The 21,050-nt window shown below is 32.2% G+C and overlaps 1 protein-coding gene across 1 annotated transcript in view; it reads left to right on the forward strand.

Moving 5' to 3' along the window:
- LOC149420522 (serine protease inhibitor dipetalogastin-like) overlaps positions 1 to 21,050 on the forward strand; it is a 137,079-nt gene that overhangs the window by 82,219 nt on the left and 33,810 nt on the right. The window contains exon 5 of the mRNA XM_089636758.1: positions 20,321 to 20,488. Within this exon, the coding sequence (XP_089492884.1) occupies positions 20,321 to 20,488 (168 nt within the window). The remainder of the gene's footprint in view (positions 1 to 20,320; positions 20,489 to 21,050) is intronic.

A 21,050-nucleotide genomic window follows, 5' to 3' on the forward strand; every position in this document is an offset into this window, starting at 1 on the left:
TTTCAAATTTTTGTATTTTTGTATTGGGGTTTTTTGATATTTTTAATGCAAAATGAAAGCGCGGTTTTCTCTCCTTCTAACACTATTTAAATCACATTTCTCACTGTAATACAAAATGATATACATAACTTTTACCAAACGGTACCGTGTCAGGCTGGTATATGGTACTATCTAAAAAAAACTCTACGGTTGTTCGTTGTCTGTGAATAATATTTCCCGAAATTACCCAAGAGGTTAAGTAAATTAAAACGTTTCAAATTTCACAAGAGGTTCGGGCACACAGACATGCATAAATTATTTAAAAATTAAATAATATTTATGGATATAATTTAATATTTATACAACAAACTCGACGGTGAGGGCATAATACCATCATCGGAAATGCAAAATGATTCGCCTGACATAATCTCATTAACACCAATGATAAATTCAGAACTAACTAAATAAACAATGCGCATTAATTGGTAATGTAATCACAAAATTTATATCATTGTCAATATTTTATTGAATTAACAACAACATACGGTGTATTTGTTTACGACTTGCCTGATGTAATGCAGCATAATTTTACTGGTAATATTAATAAGACACTCACAACATTGTTTATATATTTTACTCTTCAAATCTCAGCATTTAAAGAAGGTGTTTAATTTTTAATACCTGCAAATATTGAAGCACTTTATATAAACCCTTTGTTTAAGGCCTCGTCGTAAGCGTTTGAAAGTGAGATATGCAAATACGAATGTTAGAGGGAGCGCGCTAATATTTAAAAAAGATAATAATTAAGCAAAAATAGTGAAAATATTTTGTAAAACATGACAACATGAGCAACAATATCTCGACAAATGCTTTAGTTGCATTTAAAGATACACTGTGAATTATCATGCCTATAACATATTAAATAACAGAACAAAACGTGTTTTTCATAATTTTCGGAGCTTACATTGTGATTTTTTTTCAATGGAGGGAATTTTATATAATTAACGTTTCGGCATAACAAATTTATAGATATTATCTTAAAAAATAACATATATTTTTTTGGAACAACAAAACTTAAACAGTTATCGAGAAACTTGTTATAGAAATTGGGTATGCGTAACATTTAACAAATTCCAATTATGGTATTGGTACAGCCATCGATCAATTGCACATCAATGGCTACAGCTAACATTTCCCGTTGTTAGTGTAAAAATACTTAAATAACATCGAGTTATATTGTTTAGATTTAGATATTAAAGTAAAGTTATGAAAAACCTTTCAGTATGGAAATTTATAAAAATAAACACAGCTAATAAAAAATCTGTTATTTTTCATTTTTGGGACGTCACATGTATGGTAATTTATTACAAAACGTTATTTTTTCTCAGTATTAATAGCTAATCTAATGAGATTAATAATGCATGCAAGTGACTCATTTAAACCATTACAAGTTTTTAATTGCATTTTTATCGCTATCAACCTGCTTGCATTCATTTACTGCGTTTTCAGATAGCCTTGGAAATTTGAGTATGTTCGTTAAACAATTCGCACAAAAATCCATCGTGGGTACAATGTATGACTGTGGATATAACCTGAAAACAGCTCTAACAATAGAGAAGCCTTGGCTTATCTTCTATAAATGACTTGATAAATAATGATGATGCTTCCTCCGGTGTACATTACAAATTACTTAGCAATAATTCAAGCTTCGTGATTTAATTAAGCGTCTTTTGAGTTTAGATGTTAATAATAAGATGTCACTTTTAACTACATAATTGGTATAATCATACAGTTTGTCATTAACTATAAAGATAATTGATAAGATCATTATAATACACGGTGTCTGGAAACTCGTAGTACAAACAGTTAACTGTTTAATCCACATCACATTTGGTGTTGATTTTGCAGCGCTTAGTCGATTTTTTTTCTTTTCGAGTTCTTCAAGTGATGTAGATTCACCAGTTTCCCGCTTGTGCTACGAATTTCTGGATACCTTGTATATTGCAGTATAAAGTTAGCACTGACGTTGTTAACCTCTCGATATCTGAGACTTAAAAACTTTTTTTTTTCTTTTGGCGATTAAATAAGATTATTAATATTACATTCAATAATTATTTTATAATTGAAATATTATATTTCCATCTATGTCGGACGGTCGCGAATTATATTAATCTTTTTTTTTAAATGCGAGTGCCGCACAAGAGTCCCAACTGCTCCCAACTGTCTGGAGTCAGTGAGACCAAGGCATCCCCAATTCGGGTATGTTGTAAGGCTAAAGTTGTGGGAGAGGAAGATGGGGATATACCTATTAAATCGCTATTTAGATCGGGGTCACCAAACTTGGTTAAAGCCATTACACGCAACGTTGCGATTCTGAATGGCTGTCTTTCTCAAATGCGATTCTACCACTAGGGAATGTGCCGAAAATATGCCATAAATTATTTTTAGTGAATTAATTGTGTAACAACAAAAAATAATCTATTAAAATTTACTTGCGCACGCCAGGAAAGGAACCCGCGACGGCTCGCGGATTACGGATCCGTAGTCAAGAGTTCAAGTGCCTTTCCCCTTTGACCAAGGAGGCCGTCCCCTATCTGAGGTTGGCCACCATCGGCAAAATCTTTACCCCGCACACGGAGAAAACTCAACTGATATAAAATATTCCTAATTTTAAAATCTGATCAAATTGTTCGTATTCCTGATCAAATTATCGAATTGCTGTACCGAATGGGACTGCAGTCCTTTATAGAATAATTTGACAGATTTCATTAAAAAAACTATTAATTATTAACACGAATATTTTATGAGGATTCATAAAAATTATAATATTTTCGCATTTCGTCATTATATTCATTAGGATAAGCGCAGCTGCGACAACACGTGTTCCGAAATATTCTAAATATACTAATATTTCGTTGGGAAATTGCGATTTTAATAAATCAGCAGTAGTCATTTTCTCCGTGCAGTTTGCAGCCCGGTGGTATTATTATCAGAATTTTCGCCAAATTTTAAGAAATTCTGCCTGCTTGGCATGGCATGCTTGGCATCTTCTGTTTGGCATGGCAAATAATTTTAAAAAAAATGTAATGCAACCGAATCTCGACTTTTTCATAAACTAACAGGAAGTGGCGACATCCCGTGTCAACACTCTTCCATTAAAAATCAAGACGTAGAAATTCGCACGTCGCTAAAGCAAACTGTATAATTTTACAGTTTGGGATCTGCACATTTTTGAATCAACAAAAATCAAGCGGCAAGAAAATAAAAATTATTGTACGTAATATTTATAACTAATCTAATTTGATTGATATAAATTTAACATTATTGGTTATGCAAAATGAGACCCATTCTTTTGCAGTCATTTGCTGATGAATTAAGCACCATATTTGTTGAACCATTTGCCTACTAACTGATTGTCTGGCACGGACGATTTATAAAGCCCTATGTCAATCATAGAGTTGCATCAATGATGTCAATACGATATTGATGAAATCCGTCATCCATGGGCAATTAGCAGTTTTTGTAAGCATGGTCAGAATATGATTCCAAAAGTCGGTACATAAAAGCAAGCTGCTTTTGGCGCGTCAATATGCACAACTTTTTGGATAATGTCGTTCGGAATGCAAAATTACTGGCTTATTAATGAATGGGGGTGAACTAACTAAGATTTTAGAACTAAAATAAATCGTATAAAAGATCCATATACTTAATTAACTTATCTAAGACGCGATTGATATTATTATTCCGTTCCAGGATCGAGAAACAAAGGTTGTTTGTTATGACATGACTAATTAACTCCCTTTTTAGTGTTAAGAAGTGCATGCGGACTGCCAAAGTACGAGTATATTTAAGTTATTATTTAAATTCGACATTGTCAATTTATTAGTATTTTTAACGTTTATTAATAACTTAAATTTGCTTCTGTGTTGCCAGCGTTTGTCTTTCTCTAATTTATTGTCTTATCAATATCGATCTGGCTATCAAAAGCACGACCGTGCTCAGAAAATCAGTATAAAATCATCGGTATTTACGCCTATTGATACGATACTGTGAAGTTATCGATTTCACTGTGCTATAACCCAAGGAGTGCTCACATACCATACCGCCTGTTTACACGCCAATCGCGATATTTTTTTATAATTATTATGAAAAATGTATAATATTGATATAATACTAGTAGTTCTGTCTACAGTAGACCTCGCGTGGTGTTGATTATTCCAATTTGACAGCCCGTAATGCTCATACAAAGTTTGCCGGAGTAAAAAGGTACTATGGAACACGGCTACCATCTTGACAGGATTGATCCGATCCAAACCAATTTAGAGACAGAAGAAATGCAAAAAGCTCGAGATAAAGCAGGTGAGGACTTCGCTGCGCTCCTCAGTCAATATTATTGTACGTTCTGGGGGAGATTTTTCGACTCAAAGTCAAGTGCTTAGACCACTATGCTATGTAGGGCTCTGCAAAATAACCCTTGATATAGTCTGCGTAATATTATAACTGAGATGTTTAATTTGTTCCCGGGGATCAGATGTGCCAGGACTGCCAGCAGGTATCAGATTGCACCAAAGCTGTGTCATGGTCGGCGATGTGCATTGGCTGGGATATCAATGACAGAAAATCTAAATCATTGCCATAATATCAACATAGTGCAGACAGCATCTGCAGTAAAGTTATTCGCTGATAGTCCAATCCCGTTTAACTTTGATTACGTTCGTAAACAATGGGCATACGTAGAGTTCACTCATGAATAAATTAATCAATATAAATTTAAAGTAAAGTTGTTCATTCAAAGAAGTAAAAAAACTTTATTTAAGAAAATGCTGTAACAAATAAAAATCATTTGCTTTATAAATTATTGTTAGTAGAATGGTATATTTACACTTCATTCCAGATATATTATTTTCTTTGTCTCACTCACCTGCACTTTTACTGTAGCCCAACAACATTACCCCAATTGATTCCACAGACATAGACCTACTGGTTGCGGGCAGTTGGTGCTGTTGCACTGTATCACTTATTATATACTTCTTAATTAATTTGAATTTAACTTCGATAGTGAATTAATGAAAATGTTGGAAGCGGAAATTAACCAACATCCCTTCATAGACTCGTTGTTGATGACAGTGCATTTTATCAACCTTTGGTGTCAATCACGTATAAACACACATTGCAGCAATACTATTTAAATGTTGGTCCTACCTGATCGGCATTTGGCGAGATTGTTAGTGCGGTTCCTGGGAAGAAAGGTACAATCCTCAGTCAAGTTTTAAATACATTTAAAAAAAGATGTAGGTACCTACTTATTATTATTAAGTTAAAACTTTTTTTTACGAGTTGATTTTTTAAATGTAAATACTGAACTTAAATGCTCTGCAAAGAGAGAATGGCCTATTGAGTTATTTTTGAGGTAATGCAAGATGCAGTGTAGGGTGAATTTAGTTGAAATTGCGTAGTTGTATTACACAATATAATTTACATAATAAAAAGGAAAACACTTTGTTTAAAGTCACTTTATTGAAATTTTTAAAGTCTACCGATTTCGGTACCTCCGTACCATCATCAGGACTGTTATAAAAATACTAACAAATACAGAATAATACACACATATTTATAAACAAATAGTTGAGAGAGAAGAGAGAATTTGCAGAACATCTAATTAATAAAGATCATACTTTTAACCGTGACACGGGTATTAAAGTCCTACACAAAAATGAGATAGGTTTACGATTTAATAATAATTTGGAAGCATTGGAAATAAAGAAATCAGTCAATTCAAAGGCTGAAATCATCAATAATCAATTAAATTTAACATTCAGCCCTATAATAAATATGTTTCCTGTTATCCCTAACTCCCCACCCCCACTTCCCTCCCGCAACTGATACTGTCTCTCTCTGTTTTTCTATCTCTTTCTCTCTCAACTATTTGTTTTTATATATATGTGTATTATTCTGTATTTGTTAGTATTTTTATAACAGTCCTGATTATGGTACGGAGGTACCGAAACCGGTAGACTTTAAAAATTTCAATAAAGTGACTTTAAACAAAGTGTTTTCCTTTTTATTATTTAAAATGTCAAGTCACAATGTATTAGCTTCTTTTGAAAAAAAGAAAAATCAGTATAATTTTGTTGAAATTGCGTACTTTTATTACACAATACAATTTAGTTGAAATTGCGTAGTTGTATTACACAATAGAATTTAGTTGAAATTGAGTAGTTACATTACACAATAGAATTTAGTTGAAATTGCGTAGTTGTATTTCACGATAGAATTTAGTTGAAATTGCGTAGTTATTTTACACAATAGAATTTAGTTGAAATTGCGTAGTTGAATTACACAATAGAATTTAGTTGAAATTGCGTAGATATTTTACACAATAGAATTTAGTTAAAATTGCGTACATATTTTACACAATAGAATTTAGTTGAAATTGCGTAGATATTTTACACAATAGAATTTAGTTGAAATTGCGTAGTTGTATTACTCAATAGTATTTTTTATACTATATCTTCAGTACGGGATACAGATTTTCCAGGAAAATCACATACATAGGGGAGAGTATGGTTATCGTACCGGTCGGTAATTCGTACCACCTCGATAGTTTTGCTACGGGTCTCTATTTTTTTAATCCTGATCATCACATTGAATCCTGCCATCCGTTAGAAGCGTCATAGTTGTCCTGCCATTTTTATTTAGTGTTGGATCGTGCGTGCCCGGGCAGTGGAGTATTTTTGTTTTTTCACAATTTTCATCTAATTTTTTCGGCTCCTGCGTAAGGTAATTTCGTGTTCAATGGTAGGTATGTTAGTTTTTTCTCAAATTAAGTTCACTTAGTTTTCTCAAATTAAATCATATTGTCACCTGTCGTTTACATGTTTTGTTTTCATTTTTGCATAAAAACTCAGAGTTTGTTAAATCGTACCACAAGTTGTTTGGTAAATCGTACCTGTACGATTTACCGTAATTTGTTAGTTGTTTTTTAAGTAAATTATTTTCCAGTTTTAAATTAAAGAGTTCAGTACAACAAACACCAGAGATCTCGTCAGAGCCTTTGTTGCGTCCACCACCACCAGTGACCTCGTCAGAGTGTTCCTTTTCACCAGATGCAGTTCAGAAAGTTGAATTGGGGTAAACGAATTCAAACGCGTCGACATCTTTTCAACTATCAATTCTTCAGATTTCTCCAATACCAAAGAACCAAGGAAAGAAGAACACGCGCATGGCACAAAAGGCTACTGAAATAACAGAAAGTACCTACGTATAAAAAAGGACTAGAAGTTGCTGCTGGTAGACGGTCAGCTGTCAAAATGCCCAAATTAAAAATTTTAATAAAGAAAAATAAGATTATTAAAACTGATAAAAAGCCCATTAAGGGTAAGAAGTGTGCTCGACGAAAGAAAGACAATTGCAAAAGTAGTGATAGTGAAGATGCTGACAGTATTGTCGTTTCGAATGATTCGGATACGGATATTGATGATGACGATAAAGAAAACGTATGCCACCTATGCTTTGGCAATTATTTTGAAAAGGCAGGACCCAAAGAAGACTGGATCCAGTGCGTTCGTTGCCATAAATGGGTGCATGAAGCTTGCACCAGTAACCCAGACATTTGCGACACATGCATGCCTTAAAAATGACCATGTTTTCTTCGATATAAATTGGAATAATGGTCTGGGTACGATTTACCATACCGGTGGTACGGTTAACCGTACCGGTTCGTTAAATCGTACCGAAAATCATTTTTTATAAAACGTTTAATTTGAAAGCATTCCAGATGCCTGTAAAATATGATTTAAATAAATATCGTACCCAATAAAATAAGTATTTATTCGAACCTAACTCCAATTCTCTAACCCATTTCAATCATACAGTATTGAGAGTTAAGTGCGAAGTGGTACGATATACCATACTCTCCCCTACATGTGTGAAATTATAAATAGATATTATTATGATACTAACCGTCTTTCTCATAATAGATAATACGGAAGGATAAAACAGGTTAGTAGAAAACGTTACACATAATCGGCCGTAATATCGCAGATGGAAAAATTGATGAATTGATTGGCATGTTAATCTAGCAAGCCTTCACAGGCACATTTGGTAAGTTAGTTCTACACCTGGGGAGATTCATTAGCCTGTGTTGGCGGCCTCGGGTGAAGTTAACCGGGACACAGAATGGTATAAATATTATTCTGATTAATATATTGAAGAGTTGATTAGTTTTATTATTTAAGAACTAGTTTCAAAAATCAACTTTATTTATATTATTTTAATTTATGACAAAACTATCAATTTTATTAGTTACCTAATTCACAGTTTGCTGCTGTAAAGTGGCAGATTTGAAAGCAGGACACGTCGAAATATGCGAAAATTCCACAAATTCTAAGTACAAATAGCAATTAATTTAAAACATTATTCATTTGATCTACATTCCGCTATATCTTTTCTCTGCATTCCATGACACTATTATAATATTAAAGGATGGTAAAAAAATGGTAGAATGCCGAACTTGTCGGTAATATTTACACATTTCATTTTAAATGGACATTGCATTCTGTCATGTAGGAACGTGATCTACGTAGGTATTAGTTATAATAATAGTGATACGATATGAAAATACTCGTGCTAGAACATAATCTATTAAGACAACATTTTATTTTTTGTTAAATTAAAGAAAGGCGAATATTCCCGGGTTATGAATAACCTGACGATATTTATTGATAATTTTGCTTCTGTAAAACTAGCAGAAGATGGTGCCTGCGACGCGACGCACAGTGGGCTGAAAATCGCCTTTCATAGACATAGAGACTTGAATTTTCAAGGGTATTTTTTTTGGCTAGAAATGGATTTTGCTGATCATTACTATGCTATAAAATGTCGTACGAAGCAATTGCGTGTACAAATAATAATAATAATAATAAATTCTTTATTCCAGGATGTGGGGAGGTTAGTGCAATCCCACACATCCCATAGAGGATATAAGTACAGACAGTGGCGGTTCTTCCCTTAGGTCAATTGGTGTTTGACCCCCCAAAATTATAAGACAACAATAATAAATATAATAATCAATTATGTGCATCAAAACATTTAAAATGTAACGCGAAACAGCGGCGGCGGCGAGTGACTAGCAGTGACATCTGTTGTCTCTAATAGAAGCTTTCATTCACAAGTCCACACGATTCGCTGGGTCAATTTAAAGAATGTCCAATTTGGCATCTTCTGTCCCTACGCGCGCCATAGAATAAACGAGATGGCACTATATTTTTCGTCGAAGTAAAAATTAGCTTCCGAAGAAAGTTTAGGGACGCTTAGGTCATGACCGTGGGGGAGACAACACGGTGAATATTATATGTTTTACAGAGATGGTGACATAAACAAATGTCGTTTTTTCATTTTACACGCTTGTAGTGTGTGGAACAATGGTTGTTTTTCAATTGCATAGTTCGGGAAAGGATTAGAATAATTATTTATGTTGTTATCGATTTAGAATGAAACAAAACAAAAAACGTAAAAAATCATTGTCAAATAGAATCAAACACTGATTTTATTTATTTTAATGTTGTGGACAACTACATTAAAACTTAATATCTTAAAAATAATTTGCCGTAAGTACATGGATTGTGTATTTATTTCCAATTTATTATATTAACATAATATTTATTTAGAGTCCGCGACTCTAAAACTCTATAACAAATTGATATAGTTAATAATATATGGGCATTTTTCACAATATCAAATAAAGATTAGTCACACATTTTTTTCAAATGACCTACCACGACTGAATCCCTAGAGCCGCCTCTGAGTACAGATAATATTTACATATAGTAAAATAAATAAAAAGACATTAAAAATTAAAAATTAAATTGAAGATCTAATTAAACCAGAGAGACACGGGAATCCATCGGATCTAAGATTGTGGGAGCAAGTATCTTTCTCCAATGGTCTTCAATGCTCGATCCTGAAGTCAGACGGGATTCTATGATAAGAATGTTTCTGGAATGGTTTATCCTTCTCCTCAGTCCTGCAATGAAGGAGTTATAATTTTTTTTTTTAAATTGTATGGCGCTGACATTAAAAATGAGGCTATCTCTGGAATCATAAGGTTGGCCGTTCTATCCTTACACACAGATAATACTACTATTTATTTGTATTTTTTGACATACTTCATATTATGGCGCAAAGTGCGATTTTTTTAAAAAAAATCCTAAAGTTGAAAAAAAATCTTTTTTTTGTTGATGATTCATTTTAATGCATAAATGCTTTACATATGAGTATGCTTTGTCTAGTTTGCAATATTTTATTTACACTGCAACCCAAAACACTGTGCACAGTGGGCTGAAAATCGCCTTTCATAGACATAGAGACTTGAATTTTCAAGTTAATTTTTTTTGGCTAGAAATGGATTCTGCTGATCATTAATATGCTATAAACTTTTATATGAAGTAATTTCGTGTACAAATGAAGGAGTCATCATTTTTTAAAGAAAAATTTGTATGGAACTGACATTAAAAATGAGGCTATCTCTGGAATCATAATGTTGACCATTATATCCTTACACACAAATATACTACTATTTATTTGTATTTTTTTGACATACTTTGTATTGTGGCGAAACTTGTGATTTTTTTTTTCAATTTTTTGTGTGATTTTTATTTTTTAAAATCCTCAAAGTTGAAAAAAACCCTTTTTAATGTTGATGATTCATTTTAATGCTTAAATGCTTTACATATGAGTATGCTTTGTCTAGTTTACAATATTTTATTTACACTGCAAGCCTAAAAGCATTTAAGCATTAAAATGAATCATCAACATTAAAAAGGGTTTTTTTAAACTTTGAGGATTAAAAAAAAAAATCGCACCTTGCGCCACAATATGAAATATGTAAAAAAATACAAATAAATAGAAGTATTATCTTTGTGTAAGGATAGAACGGCCAACCTTATGATTCCAGAGATAGCCTCATTTTTAATGTCAGCGCCATACAATTTTTTCTTAAAAAAATTATAACTCCTTCATTTGTACACGCAATTGCTTCGTACGACATTTTATAGTATAGTAATGATCAGCAGAATCCATTTCTAGCCAAAAAAAATACCCTTGAAAATTCATGTCTCTATGTCTATGAAAGGCGATTTTCAGCCCACTGTGCGACGCCAGGGTGGAATCCCGACTTTGAACCATTCAGTCAATAATAATAATAACTTGTCAGTTTTCATAGATTGCCGAGCTGTTGAACTCTATTCTCGTGGAAACGACCCTTTCTTTAACAAAATTAATGATTGCAATCGCGTTTTGATGCTCAGGTATTATTTTTGTTGACCGATTACTTCAATATTTAGCCTGAGAGATTTAATGATCAAAACACACTTTCGTGCGCGATATATAATTAGAATTTCGTAGTAGATACGCGTGCAGAGCTGCATACTGATGGATGCGTTTTGCTAATGTATCTATTGCGAGGCCTTACTTAGGCTGGTAATTCTAGAGCTAACGATCTTCTTCTCCCCTGTGATCTATGATGGACCGTGGGACGCCGCCACTGGAGAACAAACGATCACATCATTTCAATTATCCACCTTCTTGCATGATTTCCTGGTTAGCATAAAGCACAAGATGGCTCCGATACCGACATAATCGATACATTTAAATCAGAATGAGCCAATTGCATGATAAATATATTTTTTTCAACTTCTATTTTTTTTTTTTTTTTTTACTTTATTTATTTTCATTTCTTTACATATATTATACATAATAATAGACAGTAAATAGTAACATAATATATATAATAATATATATAATATAATATAATATAATATAATATATATAATATAATATAATAACATAATATATATACCAAAATTGTATACACAAGAAATGCCTGAGTGTGGGTAATATATTTTTTTTTAAATTTTTTTATTTATTTATTACTTGTAAATTATTTAACATTATAAATGATAACAATATGCAGACTTATATATATAATTTTTTTGTTTTTTTTATTCTACTACTCCATAAGTTGAGCTCCAGGAGCTCGTGTTAAAACCAATTAATTAATAAGTTAATATAAAACCATTACTATATTTCAAGTACCTAAGTATAATATATATAAGTAGAAAAAGTTTTTTTTTTGTTTATAGTTATTATAAAAGTAAAGAGAAAACATTATATACAATAGTTTATAAAGTTTCAGCAAGTGAGTTGTAGAAAGGATCAATAAATTTATATAAAAAGCGTTTCAATATCTGTGTCATTCAGCCATAATTTTACCTCCTTAACATATTCTATTGTTTTATTTATCATTTGGGTTTGTATTGGTAGAAGGTTGAATGTACGATGACCAATGAAACTGCTAAGTCTGCATTAATTTAGTATTTGTTTGGGGGGTGTAAAATATATTATTTGTTCTTTTGCTCATTCTTTTTTCATTTATTTTGAAATTATTTTTGTTTTTAAATAAATATTTCATTGTTTGTAATATAAATAATTTACGAATGCTAAATAATTTAGATTCTTTGTATAATAGGTCGGTCGAGAATGTTTTATTTTTGTTATATATGACTTTAATTATGTGTTTTTGAATTATTTGTAGGGGCTTAATAAATGTATCAGGTGCACCCCCCTATCCTATTATGCCATAAGTGATTGCAGATTGCACCAGGGAGAAGTTGCTTACTTGAGAGTCTCGTGGACTCCACATACACTTATTTTTCACTCATTTCACAGAATTTGAACAATTCATCAAATTTAAAAGTTGATTTAAGTTTTGTAGAGGTTCTATTCAAGTTCTCAGTTTTGTGAAGCAAACTGGTCAATAATGATGTTGGACTCATAACTGTATACAGGTGTCGTACAGAAAAATGTTATATTTACACAAATATTTTTTTGAATAATAAATAATGAAAATAAACAAAACAAAGTGACAATATTTAATAATATTAATACTGCATTCAACAATCCTCCGGTCTTCCATCTCTTTTGAACCTATGTGTTAATCAGTAGATCTTTGAGATGCAGTTTTTTTCCAAATATGTTTTGGTTTGATAAATTTTTTTTTCTACTTCTATTGCTTACTTTATTGATGTGCAACACGTGCAGGCTAATGTTTTTTGTACGTGTTTTTGCGATAAACATGTGTGATTTTATGCCTATCTCAAAGACCTGAGTTTTATATACACAAATATAACAATTTATATATCTTGTCTACAAGAGTAAACCAACAATTAATAACTATAACGTGTTATTATTCGACAATATTGAAAATAACGCCATCTCTCGGTGCGAAGTTTCTCAGCATGTTTTCAGTATACCGTTAATAAAATTATCTCGCACGAAACAAGAGAAAATAACAATAGGTCTCTCAGACCTTAGACTCAGCTGTCAAATTTAATTATTTCACATCAGAATTAAAATTAACTATTGTACCGCTGCAGCGAAATAGCGAATAGATCATTTTCTAACAGCAGCATTATATATTGATAAGATTGTATTTTAATATGAAGCATTTTTAAAAGCCATAAATGGCAATTATGCAAGCCATAATTATCTATGGCAATGTTTTGACGATGGAATAAAGAAAAATACAAGAAGTGCGACGCGGGCGTGTTTCGTTATCCAAAAGTCTGGAAAATCAGACATTAAATTTACAATACAAAACTGTGTTTCATCATCATTCATTATTATGAAATTCAAATATGATGGCTATATACAATGTAAGGCAAGTGTAAGAGAGACAGAGCGCGTGCTAAATGGGTTAGAACCAAAATGTATTAAGTCATTTCTAGTGTGCATTAACTATTTGGTTATTTAAACAGACATAAGAGTAGTATAATATAATTAAATAAGCTATGTAAAACCCCCGTTGCTCACAGCTATAATTTTTGTCAGATGTGAATTCTGAAAATACAATTACCGGCATGCATAAACATTTATCTAATCTTCCAATAGGTTTCAACAACATAGAAATAAATCAATTCAATAGCATATTAAAAATAAACTTATCATCAAGGCCAGATCAGTCGGCCCTTGTTTTCAATTAGTGAGGTCACGATCTAAAGCACTGATTTGAACAATTTATATATATATTTTTAAATGAATTAAAATGCATGCAAGTAGCTCATTATTTCCACGATATTGGACGAGACTTCAAAGCAATCCCGCGCCCCGGCGCATGCGCGCTTCGCCATTGTAAAAATAAATAAAAATGTCATCGGTGCATTTGATTAAATTCCGCGATTACATTCTTTGCATACCGAAGTGGCGATTGGAATGCAAGGGGAACGCACTATCTCGATGTTGATCGCAGATAATACGAGTACAAATAACTACAAGCCGGGAATAAACCATTAGATTAAGTACCTACTCATTTGATGAAAATGCATTCTGACTCGCTCTTTTTCCGATAAGCTAATTAACCTCACTTATTGATTTTACTTTTTAGCAAACTTTCTACTAAGAACCTGATAAAAGATTGAACATGTCCATCCGGTTTTTATGATTTATTCTGAAGCATCGGATTTTCACCTACACTCAATGACATAAAGGCATGTTGTAGAGATCTCATACTTGCAAGCAAAATATACGGTAATTGTTGTACTTTCTTGGAGATTTTAAGCTCCATTAGATAAAGTCAGATAGCAAACGTACCAATACATATCTAAGTTTAAAAATGATAACCTACTGGCAGTATGTCGGCTCATGCAACGTTCCGTATTCGTCTTAAGTAAGCGAGTAAGCGTATATTGTCATCTCAATCACACCCGTGATGTAGAATGTATTTTCGCCGCAACTTATAAGTACATAAACGCTGCCTTTTCATATAACTATTTCGTTCATTCAGACATTTTCTTTGATGGTCTATTTTTGTCACTCATGAATAAATTTTGAATTACGAATTTACTGGAATCGCAAATTACTTGCAATATTTTGTTTTAATTTTTTGAGACAATAGAGTGTCTATGTGTTTGTAATGTTATTGCCTACCCTGTTTTTTGTAGTATATAGACTAAATACAAATAATGGTAATTTTTTCATACATATTTATTTTGCTAAACATCAACGCTGGGGGTGCCCTACAACATAGCCTAAATTACACAAGAAAATAAAAAAAATTACCATTAACTCCACGCAGAAGGCCCTGAGAAAAATAATTTCCCTCAGTACCTTTGTCATCGTTGGGAATGCTGTGTGGAGGGTATTTTTGAGAGGAAGGAGTGAAGATGAGTCTCGTGAAGACCAATGCTGTTGGAGGGAGTAAACACAGAAGCCGAGCTATTGAATTTAAGAACGAGTCTAAGAAACGACCCATTCTCATGTCACAAATGTTGAGAGCGAGTTAGGCGTGTTTCGCGATTACGCACCCGTCCCGAAGGGATCAATGACGCTAGTTACTCGGAGCATCTTCCATTGAAATACCGGTAGAACAAGAGCAGCATTCCCACCTGACTTCTGTATTCTAAATATTGCAATCCGTTTGATAAGGTAGTGAATTACGCAAGAGCTCAGCTTTGTAGATTGTTTACTACTTCAAAAATATTTTCCGATTTACAATGAAATGGAGTACACCAACATGTTTTAATTTTACAAAACAAAAATATTTTCCTATTTACAATGAAATGGAGTACACCAACATGTTTTAATTTTACAAAACAAAAATATTTCTAAAATGTGAAGGGGAAGACCAAATGACCTCAGACAAAGGACAAAATCTGGATTGGGTAACATTAAATTATTTATTTATGTTTATTAACGCCCTCTTTAGGGGCTCTTAGATATGAATAGTAAAAAATTAGGTACAGTATTTATTGGATTACATGCTGTACCCCGCCACGCGTTGCTGTGGCTCTCTCTGTCTGTGCAGATAGATAAAAATAGCGCGTGTTTTTTTTACAATTTTTTACAATCTTTTGTATGTGTTAAGTGATAAATTGAAGATGTCCACTGACTCGGTATAAATATTTCCCTCTGTAAGTATTCTGGGCAGCGAGGAATAGGTACATTAAGGTAGTTAGTCCCACAATTTCTGCACTGAATTAAATTCCGACTTCTAGTAGGTACCTATTACGTAGTGGAATCCGAAAGCTAATCAATGCAGGCAATTCTGGTCTATCAAATACATCATTTAGAATTTTATATAGAAATACCAAGTCAGTGAAAATATTTCTGTCCAACAATTTAAGCATATTCTACAGTTAAACAAAAAAGCTGGAATACCATTCCAAAGGCGATGCCATATGTCGTATGACATTTTGAATCAAGCCGCTAACAATAACACCCCTTATGTAGATGGCGATAAGGTTTAAATTCCCGTTCATCACCATCCGTCTTTTTTGATAAATACAAGAAAAAAACATCGCAAAAAAGTGGGTTTTATTTTATTTTGCGGACGTTCAGGCACAAATATTTAATTGTTTTACGATCATTTTATAAAGAACTTAATTTGTCACATTATACAATAAAACCGTAAGCGAAAATGCGTTCGTAAGTAGGAGATTTTGAACTTTAAAGCAGTTTTTATAGGCCTGATACATTATTTTTTTCTAGGCTTATTAAAAGACTTATCTAAAAAAATACTGGATCATCTCGTAGGCCAAAATGTGTTCTACTCGCAGTATTTAATTAAAGCATCTTAAACATTTCTAAGTGATCAAATTTTCAAACCAAAAAAACATGAATTTGCAATACTACGCACGGTATCGCCTTAAAACTTAAAAACGTAATTTTTATTTTATTATTTCAATAGCTTGTATATGAATATTATAATGTGGATTCCAGACGAGAGCGTTGTACTCAAGTTGACTTCTAACAAAGGAAAAATACAATCATTTAATACACTAAATAAATTAGAAAGATTAAAAGTAGGTATAAAACACGTGGATATTTTTCTCAATAACATAATTTAGCCCAAAGTTTCGTTGAATTCTCTAATAATTAATCATGACCTGTGCCCTAAAGATCAGAAGCAGGACAAAGAAGCCGCAATTGAAACGTTGTGATTTCGATCAGTAGGTAATCATTCAATTGATTCTCAAAGGGCGAATGATAATTGATATTATCGATTGAGCTAAATCTCTGAAGTGTCAAATGGGCAACCGTCATGTGACTTCATAAAGTGTCTGTGATCAAAGGCGGCGATATTGCGAGATGATCATTTTAAACTTGGCCTTACAATTGGATTGTTTGAATTCGTCTTTATATTACCAAAGCGTAGAGACTGCAGAAAATGTTTGTAAAATACACTAAACAATTCACAAAGAGTCACAACACTTCCTTTTTACCATTCTTTATTTTGGCTTCACCCAGTTAGGGTAATCTTCTGCATTCACAATTTACATTTTATCTTATGAACAAATGACAGAATAAAATAGAATATGTACAGAAAATTATGCAACATAAACGGTGACCGGATCACATCTTTAAAAAGTTATATAAAGTCATGGAAGATGATGAAACAAAAACTTTATTAACTGGGTTATGTAAGTTAGGTTAGGTAAGGTTAGGTTTAAATTTTTTTTCATCGTTTCTAATAACTTTATCACTTTTTAAATGTGTGTTTAATTGTCGTTGTGTTAATTTATCATGGAACCTTATTTAAGGTTTTGCATATTACTCTTAGGTAGTCAAATTAAATTTTTATTGATTAAACGCCAAGAAAACCACTGAAGAGATAAACCGTTAAAGTAGTTGCTTAAAGTGAGGTATATTTTATCTTATTTTAAATTAAATTGATCAAGCTTCATAACTTCCTTAATTGGATAGGTACCTAAGTACTTACATTTTTAAGTAATAAAATAACAACTTTTTCCGGTCTTGTTTTTTTTTACATTACTACCCGGTTATGCTAGAGATTTGAACAAAATAACACCGTGGTATGTATATTTTCTTCATACGAGTATTTTGACACTTCATATGTTCCAAGGAAAATGTTTCTGTAATATATTACCAGAAGAAATCAGAAGTTTAATGATGAAATACTAATATTGAACTCCATCAAGAAATATTTTAGAGAAATAATTGACAAAAAATTGCTTTCCCTATTTCCTCCTGGAAATCATACTAATAATCCTATTACATTCTATTTATCCTCAATAATATTTTTTCTTATTAAATACATAATATGTACACACGTCTATTAATTTCATAATAATAATTACGATGTAATCATACGATTAACTGTGTATTTTCTTATTAAGTACATAATATATACTTATGTGTTTTAATTACTTATTAAATACATAATATGTACTTACTTCTTTTAATTTCTTATTAAATGATAATATGTACTTACTTCTTTTAATTTCTTATTAAATACATAATATGTACGTACGTCTTTTAGTTTCTTATTAAATACATAATATGTACTTACGTCTTTTAATAATATATACTTACATCTTTTGATTTCATAATCATGATTACGATGTACCTATATGATTAACTGTGTATTTATATATTTTTTTAATTCCTGTTTGAATTATCAAACAGGAAAGTAAACTATTTCACAAAATTATGCATTTATCATTATATTTTTAATCTGTTATTTTTTTTCCAAATGTACACTCCTCTTCCACCTACAAGATATGCTTTTAATGGAAGAATAGTTAACCCATTGTAAAACCTGGATTATCGTAAATATGCAAAAAAGTTTTATTAACAAAAAATATATATTAATTTCTAAACTCTAAAAGAAATGGCGTTACGGGCTGAAAAGACTTGACAGCTGATTTCAGTTTAATAGATTGATTGTACTTTGTATCAAAACAGTCGGTAACATATCCTCCATAGCTCTTTTATATCTTCGTGTTATCATATTTATAATCAGTGTAGTATTGATATATTATCATTCGCCGAAATCGAGTCCGCGGTATTTAGGTCACCTAGAAAGGGCACTCGGAAAACAAAACCGTGACAAATCTAAATAATTCATTAACTTACCTGTAAGCGGATTACTTCAAATGAATTCAGCTCATAATTGATCATACGGCAATAACCATGACTATTTTTCGATTCATTAATAATTTCGAATGATTCACCTTGAACGAAATTACATAAAGGATCTCTAGCGGGATAGGAGGTAGTATCCAACATGGCAACACCGTCTTAAACTGGAACCTGAACTAATTTAAAGTTGAAATGCCAAATGGTCGAATTAAAACAGGACCTTTACCCTTTTTTGCCCATATCGGAATTCGAACCCACGATATCTTGATCCAGAATCAACGATCTAATCGATCTGCCAATCAAATTAGATCCGCACACATGTTTGTGTCGACAATAATAATTACACCACAAATATAATTAATGAACTTCTAGAGTTTTATAGACATCTAGTTCCTACTGCAATGTAACTAATAAATGAGAAATTTTCCTTCATGTGTGTTCAAGCAATGGAAAGCGGTGCATTTTTTAGAATTGACCTTCTCACTTAGATTGTTATAGGTAGTGTATTTTTATAATAATTTGTACCTTTTAATGACATGACTTTTTATTCAATTTTAATAAAAAAACAACTTTCATGCTAATAAAAATATTTTTCTTCGTGACCCCAATTCTTGCTAACATGAAGTCATTCATGACATTTTTATGTATATTTCTAAGAATTATTCCAAATGTAAATACGTAAACTATATGCAGTCGGTAAATATTAAATTTCCTGTTTCCTTTATGCACTAATAAATAATTATTTGTATTTTGCACAGGATGGTTTCGATATTTTCATGATAAGACATCACATCATCACACGAGTTGTACCGCATTGTTCGCAATTCTTTTAAATTAAATTTAAAAAATTAAAATCTCATATTTTTTTTATTATTAAACTGAAATTGACAAAGAATTTTATTTATTTTCGCAAAAATAAAGAGGATAGTAGGTACCTACCGTTTCAGGATATCGACCAGTTGAAATAGGTTAGGAAAATGGGGGAGGGTACAATAGACATGAACATTGCTATTTATGACTCCCCATTTAAAAAAACTAATAGTGTTGTGTGTAATCTGTGTACCTGGAGTAAGGTCGGTTTTATCTTACTTTAGGTGAAAAATCTGTTTCCCACCCAGGCGTTGCGGGTTCATTTTCCACCCTTGCACAGCAACATTTTCCGCTTATCATTACAGAAGTAGGAGGAATTCAAATATAGTCAGGTTATTCCAAATATCATCGCCGCAACTAAAGTTGCTAAGTTCCCGAGCGCCTGGACTTAGTAGTAACACAGGAATGTTTCTCTCCATTAAAAAAACTGTATTTTTAAGAAATATGAAAGAAACAAAAAATTATCTTGTTTTAAATTAGTCATAATATCATAAAAATATACCGATAACATTATGGTGCATTTTGTTGTTGTCAGGTTTGAGCATCCTTCACTCGGGTGGCTGCACAGTGAGAGAGGTGCGGCGCACACAGGGACGCAGATTCGCGTGTCACCTGGCCAAGAACAGGTACGAGTGGAACCCGGTGTGCGGGAAGAACAACCTCACATACGCCAATCCCTACGTCTACATCTGCCACCATCCACGTGAGTACCTCTTCTTCTTTACATGTTAATATGATCCTGCCGTTAATAATAGAAATATGAAGAAACAAACTTACTGAAAATTAAAAAAACTGTACGAATATTAGATATGCCTATACTAGAAAATGTATAAAGTAAAGTCGCTATCCGCGCCCGTCTGTTTGTGCGCTTAGTTCTTCTAAACTACCCAACGTATTTGGATAGGGTTTTCACTATAATTTAGAGAATTTCTTCCGGAAGGTTTACATATTTATTTAAAGAAAGTAGAGAAACGCCGATGTTTTATAAACAAGTCGTAAAAATATTTTTTTGGGCACTACATTCATTGCTAACGCTGGATAAACCTTATAAGATACATCAAAATAATCTATTACGGAATTATATATCATAAAAAAGCTTTCAGAAAAGTTAGCCATGGTATACGTCTATCTCCTAATGATAACCCCCAGCAAACGCCGGGTACGCGTCAGCTATTATAACAATAAATACGGACAGCGAACTCAGGAGTATAATTTGCCCACACATTCAACATGCCACCAAGTATAAAAAATAAATTGTATACGAT

Source organism: Hesperophylax consimilis, chromosome 10, assembly GCF_061612785.1.
Source record: "Hesperophylax consimilis isolate HC1 chromosome 10, BYU_Hcon_1.0, whole genome shotgun sequence".
In the NCBI taxonomy this organism is placed as follows: Eukaryota; Metazoa; Arthropoda; class Insecta; order Trichoptera; family Limnephilidae; genus Hesperophylax; species Hesperophylax consimilis.